Below are 15,615 nucleotides of genomic sequence, written 5' to 3'. Positions count from 1 at the left end.
CAATGTTCATAATTAGAGAGTATTTGGTTACACTTTACTTGAAGGTATCTACATAAGTGACATGACATATTTTAGTTCACTCTCAACTCATAACTGTTGTTTCCAGAGTCAACAGGCAGCTGTTTTAGCTAAACGCTCCCATGAACGTGTCATAAACATTAAAAACAAGTCATAAATGTTTTTGACATAACAATCTTTTATTAAGTGTCATTCGGTTTTGTCATGACAAGTTGTGGTTATGGTTATGGTTATGGTTAGGGTTAGGGTTCATGTGTTATGACTGTGTCATGACACTGTCATGTCACTCTTATGTAGATACCTTCAAGTAAAGTGTTACCAAGTATTTTGATTGAAGACGTCTGAATGTGTGGAGATAAATAATTCTTTTAGCTTTGAAGTGGAATTAAATTCCATCGTGAGCCCTCAGGATGCTGGCGAATAATAAGCCAGTTACTGTATCTAAACATTTTACCCTCGACCACGGCAGTGACAGATCTCACAAGCTGCACTTCAGTCTTGACACTAACCAGCATGACACTGGATGTAGCTTGTGATTGGTAAAGGTTAATGATAGCTCCCAGTCCAAAAGGAAAACAGTTTACAGTTTTACAGTTTTTCGCTCCTCAGCGTCCCTTCTTATCTGTGCATCTTTGAAAGTCTGTGCTGAGATTCCTTCTAGTTTCTCAGAAACAGTTGCTTTCCTTTTTAGCGTGCCGGCTAAATAAAGGGAGTTTTCTTTGAGCCGTAATCTGTTTCCAATTCCTTAGATTTCCTGAAAACCTTGGTTCCTTTGTTTTGATCCAAAGGGACAGTACACAAACACAGACAGAGGTAGAGCCATAAAATATATAGAAAGAGACGGAGGACAAAGGTTAACACATGCTATAATGAGCACATGGAGGAACAGGGAAATAAAACAAATACACAAATATATGGAAGCCACATACGTGTGTGTGTGTGTGTGTGTGTGTGTGTGTGTGTGTGTGTATGTGTATTTATTTATGACTGAAAGAGGGCAGACAAAGAGGAAGAAGAAAAAGAGAAGGAACCAAATACACTTAAAATTGCAACAAATTAAATAAGTGTTATGGCAACACTGAAACTGGCAACTCTGCGTTCCATATATGGCACCATGGGGGGACCCTGAGGAGGGCACGGGCCCGTTGCAGATACCTGTGGCCCCTTTTAATACAAAAGGATCCAGAATGGAAGATAAGCAACATAAGACAATTTTTATTAATAAATGAGGACAGGAGAAATTGGGATGGGTAAGTAAATATATAAGTAGGTGTAGAGAAGACAACTGTGTGAGTAAAGGAATGACCAGATGAAAGAGTTAGCAAGTGGGTTGACCTTAAGCACATGTGTGATTCCTCAGACGTGTTTGGCTGTGCCTATGTGGTTGTAAAAGGAGAAAGAATAAATAACAACATAAAGCAAGTGAGTGAGTAAGTGAGTGAGTGAGTGAGTGAGAATGATTTGTTTCCAGTTTTTTGAATTGTTATTTAATTGGAACAAGCTGCAGAATCTGACCTGACAGGCAACACCATTGATCACGCTACATCCTTTTGGGGCGAGCAGCATGTACATGTGGACAGTAGATGCAAAAAGCCACCTCTCTGATTAGATGACAGTACAGCGGTAGTTGGGATCATTGGTCGTACTGGAACCATCCGTTTTCACCACCGTGCCCTTGGATGAGTGCTGGGAGCTGTGCAGCGTGTTCCTGGAGCACAGACGCTCGCGGTAATTCTGGGCGAAGATGAGCAACATGAGCGGGTTGATGCAGCTGTGGGAGTAGCTGAGGCAGATACTGATGTTGTAGGCATAGACAAAGGCAATAGTCGGGGTGTTGTTGGTCAAGTTGACCACCTGAATGACGTGGTAGGGCGACCAGCAGATCAGGAAAAGGCCAATAACCATCAGCACCATCTTTGTGGCTCTTTTAGCCCAAATCGATTGCTTCCGTTTGACGCGGCGGATAGAGCTGAAGACGTGGTAGAGGGTGAGTGAATAGAAGGTGCTGATGATGATGAGAGGGATGATGAAGCCCAGAATAGACTGGTAGAGAGTGTACCAGTACATATCCTCAGGGCCGTCCAGGTACATCATGCACACCTGCAAATGCTGTCTGCGCACAACCTTGGCGTACAGCATGACAGGGACGGTAAGGAGGAAGCTGCCCAGCCACACCAGCAGGTTGATGATGATGGTCCACTGGATGGTCCTCTTCTCTGATGTGGGGTGGACAATAGCTATGTACCTAGGAGGAAAAGGTTTATTTTAGAGCTGGACAGCAGTTAAAAAGACATATGACAATAGCAACTTTGCTGAAATGCAAGGTAAACAGCATTCACTTTGCTTCAATAGGTAATTTACATACTTGACAAGCTTACAGACTCAAATCAAGCAGAAGGGCTATTATGAAAGCAGGTGGCATGTCAGAAATACAAGTCTAAATATAGTATGTGCTCATCAGCGTGATGAATGCAGTGAAAAGTTTGTATAATTTAAATAGGATGAGAGTCATGGAAAATGAACACATTTCCATTTGTGTTGGAGTTTGCATTTGATGGGGTTTCTTTTGAGGAGCTACTCAGCTAGTTGTGATTTTTGATGACATTGGCAATCTTCATTAGCCTGGAAATCCAGACCCAAATCTGAAAGTTTAAGAGTCTGGCATTGAGTAATGAAAGTTGCCTATCTTGAGGGGCGGTACCAAGCGTGCATTTGAAAATCACTACAACCAATCACAACAACACACGGGGTGACGTATCCAAAGCCCCATAAGCTTAGCTGCCAGTGTAGCTAACTGGTAGGTTAGATTGTCATCATCTGTTTAGCTCTCCTCGGGCCCGCCTATATCAGATGCACCGATTTGATTGGTGCAGCTCGGCTACAAGGGTATAGTTAATGAGCAGCATTAGTCGATGACAGAGTAACTTGCTGAGCAAATTCAAATTGTGCTCTTGCGAGAACTCTAGATTTCCAGGGTAAGTTGTCAGGACATTTGCAGTAAATGAAGGACCACCAGGGGCGGACTGGGACAGAAATTCACCCCTGGCACTGTAGCTACACCGGCCGAAATTACCATGCCCACGAAGCCCCACCCACGGACTCGTGCATTCACTAATTACATTTGTGTACAGATGGTGAAATAATATAAGCAGTACCTATGTAATAGATGTTAAAACATGTAATGTAAGTAACTGGCCAACAATTCTCAGGCCCTACTACTTTTTAAGAGCACACTTTTATGAAAAATTGACACATATTGCCTTTTTATTCCTTTTGCATGCTGTTACTGTCATTCTCTACAGAATGTTCTTCTTTGTTGTCACTGTCAGCCTGTTCGTTTGTCTGTTTTCTCTCTGTTGACACTGTACATATTGTCTGTCTGGTTCTCCATCTTTTTTATCTGTTTTAACTCTCTAACTGCAATCTGAATATGTTTTTACGGCTATCTGTGATTATACTTCAGGGTTTTCCTTGCTCAGAATTGGCCTTTAGGGAGCCGAAAGCAGGGGGGATCTGGGGCTCTTCCCCCAGGAAATCTTGAGGGTAAAAGACTTTCTAAAAGAATTCCTGCATTCTGATGCATTTTTAGGCACCATTTTACGGTAAAAAGGTCAATTTTTATGACAAGGATATCATAAAATTCTATAGGCCGACACATTTCAGGCGTTAGAACCAACTGTACAAAACCCCGAAATAGACTACTATTTAAGTATTTATTATTATGGATATATTTATAATTAGAACCATAGTGAAATCATGCAAGCGATAGAAACCCGTCCTATGCGCTGTTGGCCTGTAAAAAAAAATATATATACACTATGACCGGCCAACATTTAAAAAAAAATGTCCGGCCTCTCCGGCATTTGCCATAATTGCCAGATGGCCATTCCGCCCCTGAGGGCCACTTTGTCATCAGTTAACCCAAGTGTCATTTAAGTGGAGCAAATGAGGTGTTTCCAGATGTCTACATGTTACATGTTGATCTGTGTTCATGCCCGACCACTCTGGTTAGATTTAGCAGCCGTGTAAACTTGTAAGACTCCCAACTTCTCCGGGACAACCTGCTGAATTTGCAATTATCTTAGACAATAGATAAATTGTTTAGCATTCTAATCAAGCTGCTGTCCTCTTTTGAAGTTAAATAAATGTACTTTTAGTGTGATGGTTAAATCAGTACGTCCAGATCAATACCCAGTGTCTGGCCAGAATTCCAGCCCACTAAATGTTTTATGCTTCAGAGTTGTCTCGCTGCTGTGTGAGGTTTCTTTTGACAACATCCACAGGAAAAGTATGTTTCTTATTAACAAATACTTCTTTAATTTATTGTACTTCCACCCAAAGTTGTCCTTCAACAAACGCATTACATATATTTTACTCTGCTGTGGTTTGGAAACTGGAACATGTCGGTATCCACAAAAACTGCCATTATAGAAAATTACACAGTGTTCTTAGAGAGGAAGAAATAACTGTTTCCTGTGTTGATTTAAACAATACTGTTTTTGTTAACAGTCTAATTATAATGTCAGTCTGGGATGTGGATAACAGCTGAGAAGGCAACAATTAGAGAGAGTTTGAGCAGTAAATAGCTAGACACATATGATTTTATCAGAGAAAACTTGGTATTATTGATTTTGGAAATTAACTTTTTCAATAGGCCTAGACTGTGCTCCTAAACTCAGACAAACAACTGCAAAGAACTGTGTTTTTAGGAAATGAGTCCGAGGGGTGTAATTAGAGCTGTCAAGTGGAAAACTCCAATCATAATTCCAATAATTCCAAATGCATTTAATCAGCCCTGGGACAGATTTCCAACACTAGCATTATGGTGAATTTTGGCACACAAGACTGCTTAGCGTTTGTTTCTTTGTTTTAGGTTATCATTAATTTGATGTGTATTTAAAAGACGAGCCTATAATTGCTTGTTTTGACGGTGCTGGAATTTATTTTCTGTTTGATCTACTGTGCAGTATTTGCTGGAGTAAAACCTGTGTTAAACAAATTAAGTCATTTGAAAGGACAGAGTTGAATTGAAAGTAAAGTAATGCCACGGCAAGATACACAACACATAACAGTGATGATAAAATGATAACGATTAAACTAAAAGTTATACGTCCACTGCTAAATGTGTAAGAACTAGTGGAGGATATTTTCAGTTCAGGTGGTGCTGCTCATTTAAACCCAATTAGCTGGTCTAGTGGCCCTATACAAATGCATTATCTATATTAAACTGAAGATGTGTGGCAGTATAGCTCTGAGAACTACCCCTGCTTCGGTAATTACCCTCAAATGGAGATATTTATCAGTCTAACACTAAGCACACAGACTCATTTTAGTGTTCTCAATGTGTTTAAGTCATAAACATAACACATACATCATTTATGCAGGGAACATTATGTCTTCACATCAAATATGATTGCTTTAAATCATTAGTATGTTTTCAGATATTCAGTTATTACCTCTTTTTAAATAATGACAGCTGTAAATACACTAACAGGGGAATCAAATAGGCAATAGGTGTATAGGTGTATTATCATGAATATCATAATTAATGTAATCATATGTATTTATTATATATGTTCTGTTTTATCATTTCATTTATGTTATTTATAACAACAGTATTGTATTTATTGTATTATTGTATATTTACAAATGTAGTATTTTTTGTAAAAATGTGGTACTGTGGTACTGTGAAAGAGAAGCTCTCACTTCTAAAATAATTATAATAAACCACTGAGAAGAATTTGCATCCAATCAGTGATATGAATAGATTTAACACTTACCGGTCAATGCACAACACAGTAACAATTCCCACTGTGGTAAACTGGTTGCTGACATCCACCACTACGACCGCTTTGCACATGAAGTTTCCAAAGACCCACTGTCTGTCTCTGACCAGCTGGTGAATGTTGAAGGGCATCACAAGCAAGAACAGCATGTCGGCTATTGCCAAGTTCAGCACGTAGATGTCTGATACCATTTTCTTCTTGCATGCTTTCACTGCGTAGATGACCAGTCCATTGGCTACAACTCCCACTGAACACAGGATGCCATAAATTGAAGGGAGTATGTGCATGAAAGTGGTGATGTTGATGTAGTTGTAGGATGGGTGAGTTGAATTCCGACATAATGGGTCAGTCAGGTTCTCTGTTTGGTTGTTTTTGCAAAAAACGCCCGTGTCATTCATCTTCAAATCCTCTTAATAATCGCCTCGGTGTGTTGTTGTTGTTGTTGTTGTTGTTGTTGTTGTGTTTGTAATTAAAGCGCGCACCAGGCGCTCTCCAGTCGGCGTCTGGTCTCCAAACTTGGACGGCAAACTCGCTCCCTGTCCCCCTGAGTTTGTCCGTGTGTTTCCCTAACAAAGATTATATGACTGAAGACATGAAAACGTTTAATCTAATCAAGTCTGACTACACGAGCAACGACGGTGCCTGGAACATGTTTATCTCTGAAGGCAAACTATGATATGACCATTTGCTGTGCGCATCTGCTGTGCGCTTTACCAAACCCAGAGCGCGCCTCAGGGGACACTAGTTCCCTCCCTTTGAATATAATTCGATGTGTCATGTAAATTGACAAGCAAATGAAAAGAAGGCGCTTTAAAGTCTAAAATCCAGAAATCGCGACTTGCTTTAATCATTGATAATACATTTAAATTAAGAAGGAGAGTAGACAAACTCTTGTAGTGATGGATTTTGATGCCGTTTGCAATTTAAGCCATTCCTATTCGTCTCCTCTCTGCTACACGTTTGGGGATATTGTATACTTCCATTAGTGTAATTAATGTTTATTCTGCAGTGTGATAAATACACAGATGACAAAGACTTCCATGTTGAAATTGTAAAATAGCAAAATGGAAGAATCAATATGACTAAAGAGGACATTACTACAGGGCAGGCACTGGGAAGATTAAACAGGATGAAATCTTCAGCCACAGAATATGCCTGCAAAATTAGGCCACATGCTTCAATTACTTTTACACAAAAAGAGATGCCTGTATCTTTTTTGCATTTCAATTAAACCACATTTCCGGAGAGCTTTCAAACATTGAGCTTTTTGTTTCCACTAAAATTCGGATTAGTTTCAGCTTTATTGAGCTGAGTTAGGTTATCACAAGCAATTATGTTTTTTTTTTTCCATGGTGAATTTGCCCTAAAGGCTGCAGTGTAACCCTTATACCAAAGCTGTGTTTTTGTCTTCGGAGCATTGTTCTGACACCATTGGGAATCAGCTTGAAAGGACAGTTTGGTCCAGCTCAACTGTGAGGGCTCCCCCCTCACAGGTCAGGGGGGAGTACATGAGAGCTTTCCTCGACTGGTTATAATTCCCTATTATGCTTCCTTTCTCTGTTCAAAGTGCACCATAATATAATCATTTTAACCCAGGCCTTCATAAAAAATACACTTTATGACTTTTGGCCACTTTCAATGGTCCAGAACAATAGCAGACCCGCCTCAATGAGCTCTTTGACTCAGTTCTGTCAGTTACTGACAGCAAAAGAAAAATCCCTGAATAAAATTAATTATTAACTATAAATTATGATTCCTTTATAGTTTATCATTTTGATCTCTTCAATTTAGATCTGTCAGTAAAAATCCCACTTTGCCAGAGATAGACACCAAGAGTCATCAAGTTAAAACCATGTTAGACTAAAACAGCATTTCCAGTTGGTTTTGACTTAGAACTCTTAGATATAGTTTCAAGGGATGTTGGAGCTTATCTGCTTTGCTAAAGTGTTCTTGAGCAAAAGCTTGAGGCCAAGTACTAATCCATGTTTTGTTTGTATTTGTTGCTGCAGGATCTTCTCAAAAGCTGTTAGATGGATTGACATGTATAGCATTGATGCTGAAGGAATAAGGATGCAAAACTCCACCTCAAAGAAAGTTTGCCAAGTCATGAAACGTTAAATTCCATTGGCAGCGTATTAAACATTCTCCAGTGCACAATACGTTCAGACTGTCAGTTACACATATAAGCTCATATCCTCAACAGCGAGCTTTCGGGAAAACGTGGCATAATTGCCGCAGGATGGCGAAGTCAAGATTAAGCTAAATACTCAGAAAACATGTAAACACAGTGGAGCTTTCTTTGCACTTAAAAAGTTCCCTTTTCCCCCTATTATTCCTACTAACACAATCATTTTGTAAACATGTCTTATGTTTTAGGTCTATTCCCACTGGGAAGATTAAAGCATTATGTGAAAAAAATAACCATAAATGCTATTGTTTGGTTCTGTGCAGCCTGCTACTGCAAAGACAAAGTTGGACTTTCTTCACAAGAGAGCATTGTTGTTGTTGGCATTGGTATGAACTATAGTGTGCTGCAGTTACCAATTTACAAGCCCAATCGGGAATTGGGCTTGTGGCTGATACAAATCTCCACAAGTCTTTTCTTTCCTTCAAAAACTGCCACTGTGAGTACTAGTGCAAGACGGGGTTAGTAGGGCCGCAGCTCCCATCTGCTCAGTGGTCGACAGTGGAGGGCAGTGCTCGCCCTGGTCAGCTCCTGAGTGTACCGGTGTGCACCTGTGTGAATGTGAAGCAGGACATTGCTGAAAAAAGAGCACAAGCGCTCAATAAAACTTCAGCCTGGATCAAGTGAGGAATAAACATGATGGCTTGTTAAAGTGTGTAGTCTTTTATGGTAAATTCAGGGCATAAATTAAAACCAAAGTAGGTCTGAATCAAGAATAGTTGACTATTGGCTTTTTGAAAGATATAAATAAATATGGTTTAGCTACATCTGGACAACAGAGTCCTGGACTACTTTATTATGACCACCTACAGTATGGCAGTCCTCATTAATGAGATAATGTGCAGACCGCACTGGCCTGATGTGGTCCATAAAAGCTGGAACAAATCACATAAAGCATACAGTATGGGGGAATCAGAGGAGTAAAACAGGAGAGAAAAGAAGACACAAACATAAAAAACCCGTAAAGTGAGCATGAGGAGAGGGAATACTGACGCAATTCTTTATGAGCACGTTGTTATCACACAGCAGTATGTGCCTATAAAAATACTTCCATCAGCAAAATGACAGCACGGGTTGTTCCTGTCACTAACACCTTGTCTTGCTTGTTCACTGAAATAGATCAAGTAGTCCATGTGACAAAAATAAGGATTGTAAACGTTAAACCTGCTTCTTTGAATGTTTTAGTCATTAAAATTGACAACGAGTTTACTGTCTTCATATTGATTCAGAAGATCTGGAACTAGATATGTTACTGGACAAGAAGCTTTCAGAGACCACTCGATGTCGCTAATGCACTTGAAGGTTTAAAAGACATCACACGTTGGGCGTTCTTCTAGTTTTGGCAGAGCTGTACTTTTTTTTAAATCCAGCTCTCTGGGTTAAAAAAAAAAAAAGGTATTAAATACAGCTGTCAAACTCCGGAATATCTCTGACAGCAAAGATGGAAGAAAGTGAAAAGTCAAGCACAGTTTATTAAAGAAACAATACAGCGTCCCTTACTTGGCCAACAGAAATCTGGCCAGAATGTGCACAAACGTCACATTTCATCAACTGAGCTAATTGTGAAGGAACATGTGGCAGGAAATCTAAAACACAGTCCAGTAAGCCAGAGCGTAAGCTGCCCGGGCTAAAGTGGCATACCTTATAAGATCTGCAAGAACCGCCCAGCAGTTAGCGCGTGTAGGAAACAGCTAGCCTGGCTCGAATGGTTGCTGGACTGTTCTTTAGCTAGGACCGGTAACATCCTGGATTCAACTGAGAACTCGTCTGGCACACACCACATAAAACAACAAACTATCCTTTTTAAACTTTGTTTTTTATGGATTCAACCATCCAGGTAGAGTATTATGTTAACTAGTGAGCTACAGATTTGCCTGTAGGCAGATTTTACTGCCTTAGGACAGAACCACTCAACCTGTTTTGGCTTTTTTACCAAAACCCCAAATATAGTTACCGTGCAGACCCTTAAGTGGTATCCATCTTGTCATCTAACAAGAAAGTGAATACTATGTTGTTATTTTCCAAAATGTCAAATTCTTTAAAGTACTACACTCCAATTTCCCTGGGACCCCAGAAGCGCTGCTGCCTGTTTTGCCTAATAAGTAATCCAACATTGATTGAATAAAGCATAAATGTCAATTTCCAAAGGACAAAATGGTAAACATGCTTGTCTTACTGTGATGTCACTGTATGTGGCGGTTTAACATCCTCCTCTTCTTGCATTTCTCCCTTTAGTCCTGATGAGCTCTTATCATAGTGAATGAGGAGGATTGCCTGGGACATGAAGTTATTTGGCAGGATAAGGAGTTTACACTCTTTTCATTATCCTTTTATATGTGAGAGAATGAACCCACTTTGACTTCACCCAGGTAGAGAGGGAAGGCCAGTTTAGATCGGTTTAACCCATTATATGTGCTGTGGAGGTAACATTTAGTGTTTCCATGGTGAAGGGGGATGCTCTGTCACTGGAGGTGCATGTTAACAATATAACCCCAACAACACCAGTGTGTGTTTTTTATTGACTTATTTTTATCATTTTGTCACTTCAAGGGTAGTAGGATAACAGCATGTCCTTGGTGTTTTTCCCTTGATTGACTTGTGTGTAGAGAGCCTTATGTGGCGTCAGATTTAGCCTGTTTCATTTGTCGCAAGAAAATATGCTCAAGAGGAAATTATATTATTTCACATGTGCTCCAGGGTAATTTCTTCAAACCGGTTTCTGGGTTATTTGTATTGGGTTAAAATTATGGGTTATTTTTCAGGAAGTAACCGTGTTCTGGGTTATCTCTCTCTCTCTCTCTATAATGTATTTTTTGTTGGAGTGGTGTATTTTATGGTGTTATTATATCATCATGTCAAAACAGTTTATAATATGAATAATCACACTTATGTGTTGTGTACATTATGATAAAACAGTATCACCATTTGTAGGAGAAATAAAGTGACACACCCTCTAAACATAGATTAACTAAGAAATAGAAGAAATAAGTTCATATATTACATCCTTGTCCCTATAACACACACATCAGTCTGCCAGAAATTCAGAAGAAGAGGAAGAAGAAACACCTCTTTCCGTCTCTACCCCCTTAGAAGAAAAACGCTCCACCCCTATTTTTTTTCTAACATTGTTATCACAGTGTGACCGAAAATAAATAGGAAAAGAAATAGGTCCAATTATGTGTTTGTTTTATATAGATTTTAATTTAATATAATGCAATAACAATGCAAAAGTGCTTAAAGTGTGTAAAAAGAATAACCCAATTTTCTGGGTTGAAATAACAATAATTGTAGCCACCCCACGCGAGAGAGCTTATGCTTGAGCAGCGCTTGATGGCATAAACGCTCTCACAGGTTACTCTCTCAAAGTTGGTTTCTGCACGCACAAACTGATCTGACCTTTGACAATTTTGGCTAGAAACAGAGGGAGGCACTGGCCCCCGTATGGTTGGCTAACGCCATCGCACCAATCAAAGGTGACTAATCATTAGAGGATACCAGTGCCTCCCTTGGGTTTTGAACTGGTGTGCAGGAACTTAGATCTATCATGTGAGTGGAAGTTAATATATGTGCTTGTAAAATTATATAATTGGCTCATGAGGATGTTTTTTTGTTCTTGCGACGTTACATAAATCTGATGCCACAGCCATATGTCCACAGTAAGAAAATACTTAATCATTTGTTCACAAATATAAATACGGCACACACATGCACACATAAAATGTGTTTTAATGTCAACCACCACATTTCATTTGGATGTTTTAACAAACTTGACACCCAGTCAACTTTTAAAAGACAGAATCTAAAACTGATCAGTGACTTGCCACAGCAAATCATTTTCTATCACATCGACGTACACAGACCTGAGAACATCCTGCCCTTCGTGTCCATAAATAAACTCTAGACACTAGAGCTGAAAACAGTGATTGCTGCCTGCAAATGAGTAAAATGTGGACAAAGCAGAGTGCTTAAATAACTTTTCTAAAAGAACTTCTTTAATTGAATAGATGCTGGTATGCCTGAGGCCTATAATTAAATTAGGAAAATGTGAACTAAAATGTCAGTTGCCCCAGTGTCTGTTTGCATTATATAAAAGGACTTTAAAATAACATGATGATTTCTTTTTCTGATTTTCCACAAAGACCAGACATGTTGTAATTTGTTAATACGGTAATTTGTGGCTCGCATTTATACATTAGCCTGTGCTGAACATTGAATTGAGCCTGTCTAAAAGTGTCTGTTTATGTCAAAGCTGAGCACAAATCCAGAGAGAATACATAAAACAGCAACAAATATGAAACAATAGCCTGCCCTGTCTGGTTTAGTTAATAGTATCACATGCCTTGGATGTCATATGATTTTTTTTGTCGAGAGATAAGATAAACAGCTCAATAAACTCTCCAGACCTTTGCTAATGATAATTGCATGCTCTAGTCAATGTTTAGTTTGTATTTAACACTTAAGGAAAGATGATGCAGTATTGTGTTCCGAGGGTTCAGACATGTGATGAACACAATGGGAAAGGTCAACATGAGCTGAGAAGGTTCCCATGTCATGATCCATTCTTCAGTGATGTTTGGGGGTTCCCCACTGGTGTGCAGCCTCATTCACATATCTCCTCTGGGTATGAATGTCGTTACGGAGTTGTGTTTCTTTCTTTTAGATATAACTAGAGAATGTTTAGCTCTTGTACATGTACAGTGCATGCATTGTATAGCTTTTTGAGGTTGTTTTCTTCAGTCATTACATCAAGAATTATCATCCCCTGAGCTTGAGAAAGTTTACACACCCGTTCTAAAGTAAAAACTCTTCATCTACATCAAATCATGTCTATCATCGGATCGTATGCAACTCACGCTCAGCTCAAGTTTGATTACTTTGTTTGTTTGAATCAAAAACCAAATGAGCTTGGACAGGCCTTTCCTTAAAATGAGCCTGATCGTGGCGTTTGTCCTGTCGGGCTTGTTTTGTTCTCCACTGGCTGCTGAACGACACAAATCTTGTGGAAGATCTTTGGACAATCATATGATCTCCTTCTGCAGCTCCTCCAGGGGATTGAGCAAGATGAATTCCCTCAATGTGGTGAATCCATTCCTTTTATTAACCACACACAAACTCCAATTCACCAGAGACTCATTTTCTAAGGATTAATGATAATAACAACTTTATTTCTACTTAGAAACTCTTGACAAAGTCAGGATTTGCAAACATTTTATAGTCATATTTTTTCCAAGTAAATAGCCTGTTGATTTAGACCATCCGTTTGCAGGAACATCAGAGACAGGATGATGCAAAATAACAATAATGAATTGCAGATAACTGGTGTGCGTGTGTGTGTGTGTGTGTGTGTGTGTGTGTGTCTGTCTGTCTGTGTGTGTGTGTGTGTGTGTGTGTGTGAGTGAGAGGGAGAGATACTTATATCAAAAGTATCCTGTTTCCTTGCATTATTTTATCAGATGTACAGTATTTACTCATTTTAATTTATTCATTTTCATTTGTTTATTTGTATAGTTGTTCTTATGCTTTGGCAACACAGATGGATCTTTTTGTCATGCCAATAAAGCAACATGAAATTGAAAATTGAAATTGAGAGAAAGGGAGAAAGAGAGAGAGATTTGTTCATCGTATTGGAGCATTGTAGATTAGTGGTCGTAATTGATCTACATGGTAATTTTCCTGAGTGGCCTAACATTATCTTTTGCTCACTTTTAAAGCTTAAGTGCGTAACTTTTTTATATTAACAAACGTCTCTCAGTATTTCTAAGTGTGGCTATGTTTAGAAATGGTGTTGAGCGGAGATAATTACCTTTTTTTTAAATTCTAGGTGTCCTCCTTGGCTGCAAACAACTGCATAGAGGATGGGTGGGGGTGTTGCGCATTGGGATGGCTGAGGCCGAGCCATTAGCACATGGCAAGAGGTGGAGTAACCCCTGGACAGGTCACCAGTCAATTATAGCACTGACTCATACAGGCAAGTTTAAACCAGAACCTTGTTGCTGTGAGGTGTCAAAAGTCTTCCCATTCATTACTCAGGTAGAAGTATGGATACTGGGGTTTAAAGTATACTCAAGTAAAAGTGTTGTGGTTTCATGGTTTTGAGTTTGTGTTTCTGTTGGTTTTGAGGTTCTGTTGTTGTTTCCTGTTATGATTGAGCATTTGTTCTGTTTCCTGATTCTTTTGTTGTAGTCCATGTTTCCTCCCTTGTTGTCTGGTTATACTTCCTGTCTTGTGTTTGTCCCGTGAGTGTCAGTTTGTTCTGTTTCCTGTCTTGTTTTGATAGCCTGTTTTTTTTCTAGTCTGATTCTAGTGATTGTTCTGCCCCGCCCCGATGTGTTTCACCTGCTGTATCACCTGTCCCTCATTTGCTTGTTACTACCTCTTGTATTTATTAGTCTTTGTGCGTCCCTTGTCTTGTGTTGGATCGTTGTTTGTAGCGTGTCCCTGCGTCAGCGTGCTGTGTGTTTGTCTTCCAGTTTCCTGATTTGTTTCCTTGGTTCCTGTTTATCTTGTTTCTTTGCTTTTTTGACCTGCCGTTTTGTGGACACCTTCTGTTTGTATGGATTTTTGTTCAAATAAAGACTCAAGCTCAGTACTTCGCCTGTCATCTCTGCATTTGGGTTCAACCTTCTCCACCACTCACAACATAAAAGTGTAAAAGTACTGTTTACAAAACTACTTAAAGTATAAAAGTTAAAGTCAGGTAAGGGGAAAAAGCTTAGGCTACGCCACAGGGGCCTGAGGTGCACTCTATCTGGATGGCGTGATTCATCTGGATAGGTTTGTGTTTTTTTGTGTTTTTTTGTGTTTTTTTAATGATGACAACCCAGAATGAAAACAAGCTGAACTGAATGTATAATAACTAGTAAAGTGATGTTTCCATCAATCTTTCATTTGTTCCATTAATTAAAAAACCTTGAAACCTTTCGCTGGAAAAATAACACTGTCTACCTATTTTGCTCCATAATTCACTTCAAAGTCAGATTTCCCATAAAGTGGAAAATGTGCTCGGTTCTTCAAATTAATATAGTGCTGATCAGGTACTAACAGCACACACTGATAAAAGCTTTAACCCTGGATTACAAAGGTTTTACCAAAAAGTATGTTTCAAAGGCCGAACAATTGTGATTGAATAAAACAATGTAGCAAACGCACACACACACACACACACACACACACACACACACACATACACCTTGTGTCAGATGATGAGCTGAGACAGGAAACTCGTTAGTGACAGAAGAGGCACACAGTTTCACATGGAGATTATGGATTTTTCCTGTGGACATGCAGAATGCCACGGCTCCTTGGGGATTCTTTTAGAGGAAACTGGAAGTTAAGCTTAATTATCAGATAGCATTTATTGTTCATCTCATTTGGGGCTACTCCTACTTAAAGAGCTCAAGCCACTTTGGTTTGTTTTCTCCATAAAGGAGAGTAAGTTAGAGCATAACGTTTACAGGAAACTGGTCAATGTTGTTGTTAATGATCCTGAATGTCGGGTGCTTCTTTAATTGAGTTGAGGAGCTGAGATATACAGTATGTAAAGACATTAGAGTAGGATCACCTTACAAACAAATCTAACTAAAAAGAGATGCTTTGGCAGTTCTGGAACTGACTCGAGGAATTACA

At 39.3% G+C, this 15,615-nt stretch overlaps 1 protein-coding gene across 1 annotated transcript; it reads right to left on the bottom strand.

Annotated features, from left to right (window-relative positions):
- Positions 1-1,504: 1,504 nt before the first annotated feature.
- On the bottom strand, positions 1,505-6,509 carry LOC117951532 (melanin-concentrating hormone receptor 2). Its single transcript, XM_034883286.1, has 2 exons — positions 5,799-6,509; positions 1,505-2,263 (listed from the first exon to the last, which is right to left on the bottom strand). The coding sequence occupies exons 1-2, from the start codon at positions 6,200-6,202 to the stop codon at positions 1,624-1,626; spliced, it is 1,044 nt and encodes a 347-aa protein (XP_034739177.1). The 5' UTR covers positions 6,203-6,509; the 3' UTR covers positions 1,505-1,623.
- Between the last annotated feature and the right edge of the window lie 9,106 nt (positions 6,510-15,615).

This window comes from Etheostoma cragini, chromosome 10, assembly GCF_013103735.1.
Source record: "Etheostoma cragini isolate CJK2018 chromosome 10, CSU_Ecrag_1.0, whole genome shotgun sequence".
Lineage (NCBI taxonomy): Eukaryota > Metazoa > Chordata > Actinopteri > Perciformes > Percidae > Etheostoma > Etheostoma cragini.
The sequence above is the reverse complement of the archived record's forward strand: the minus strand, read 5'-3'. Positions and strand labels throughout refer to the sequence as shown.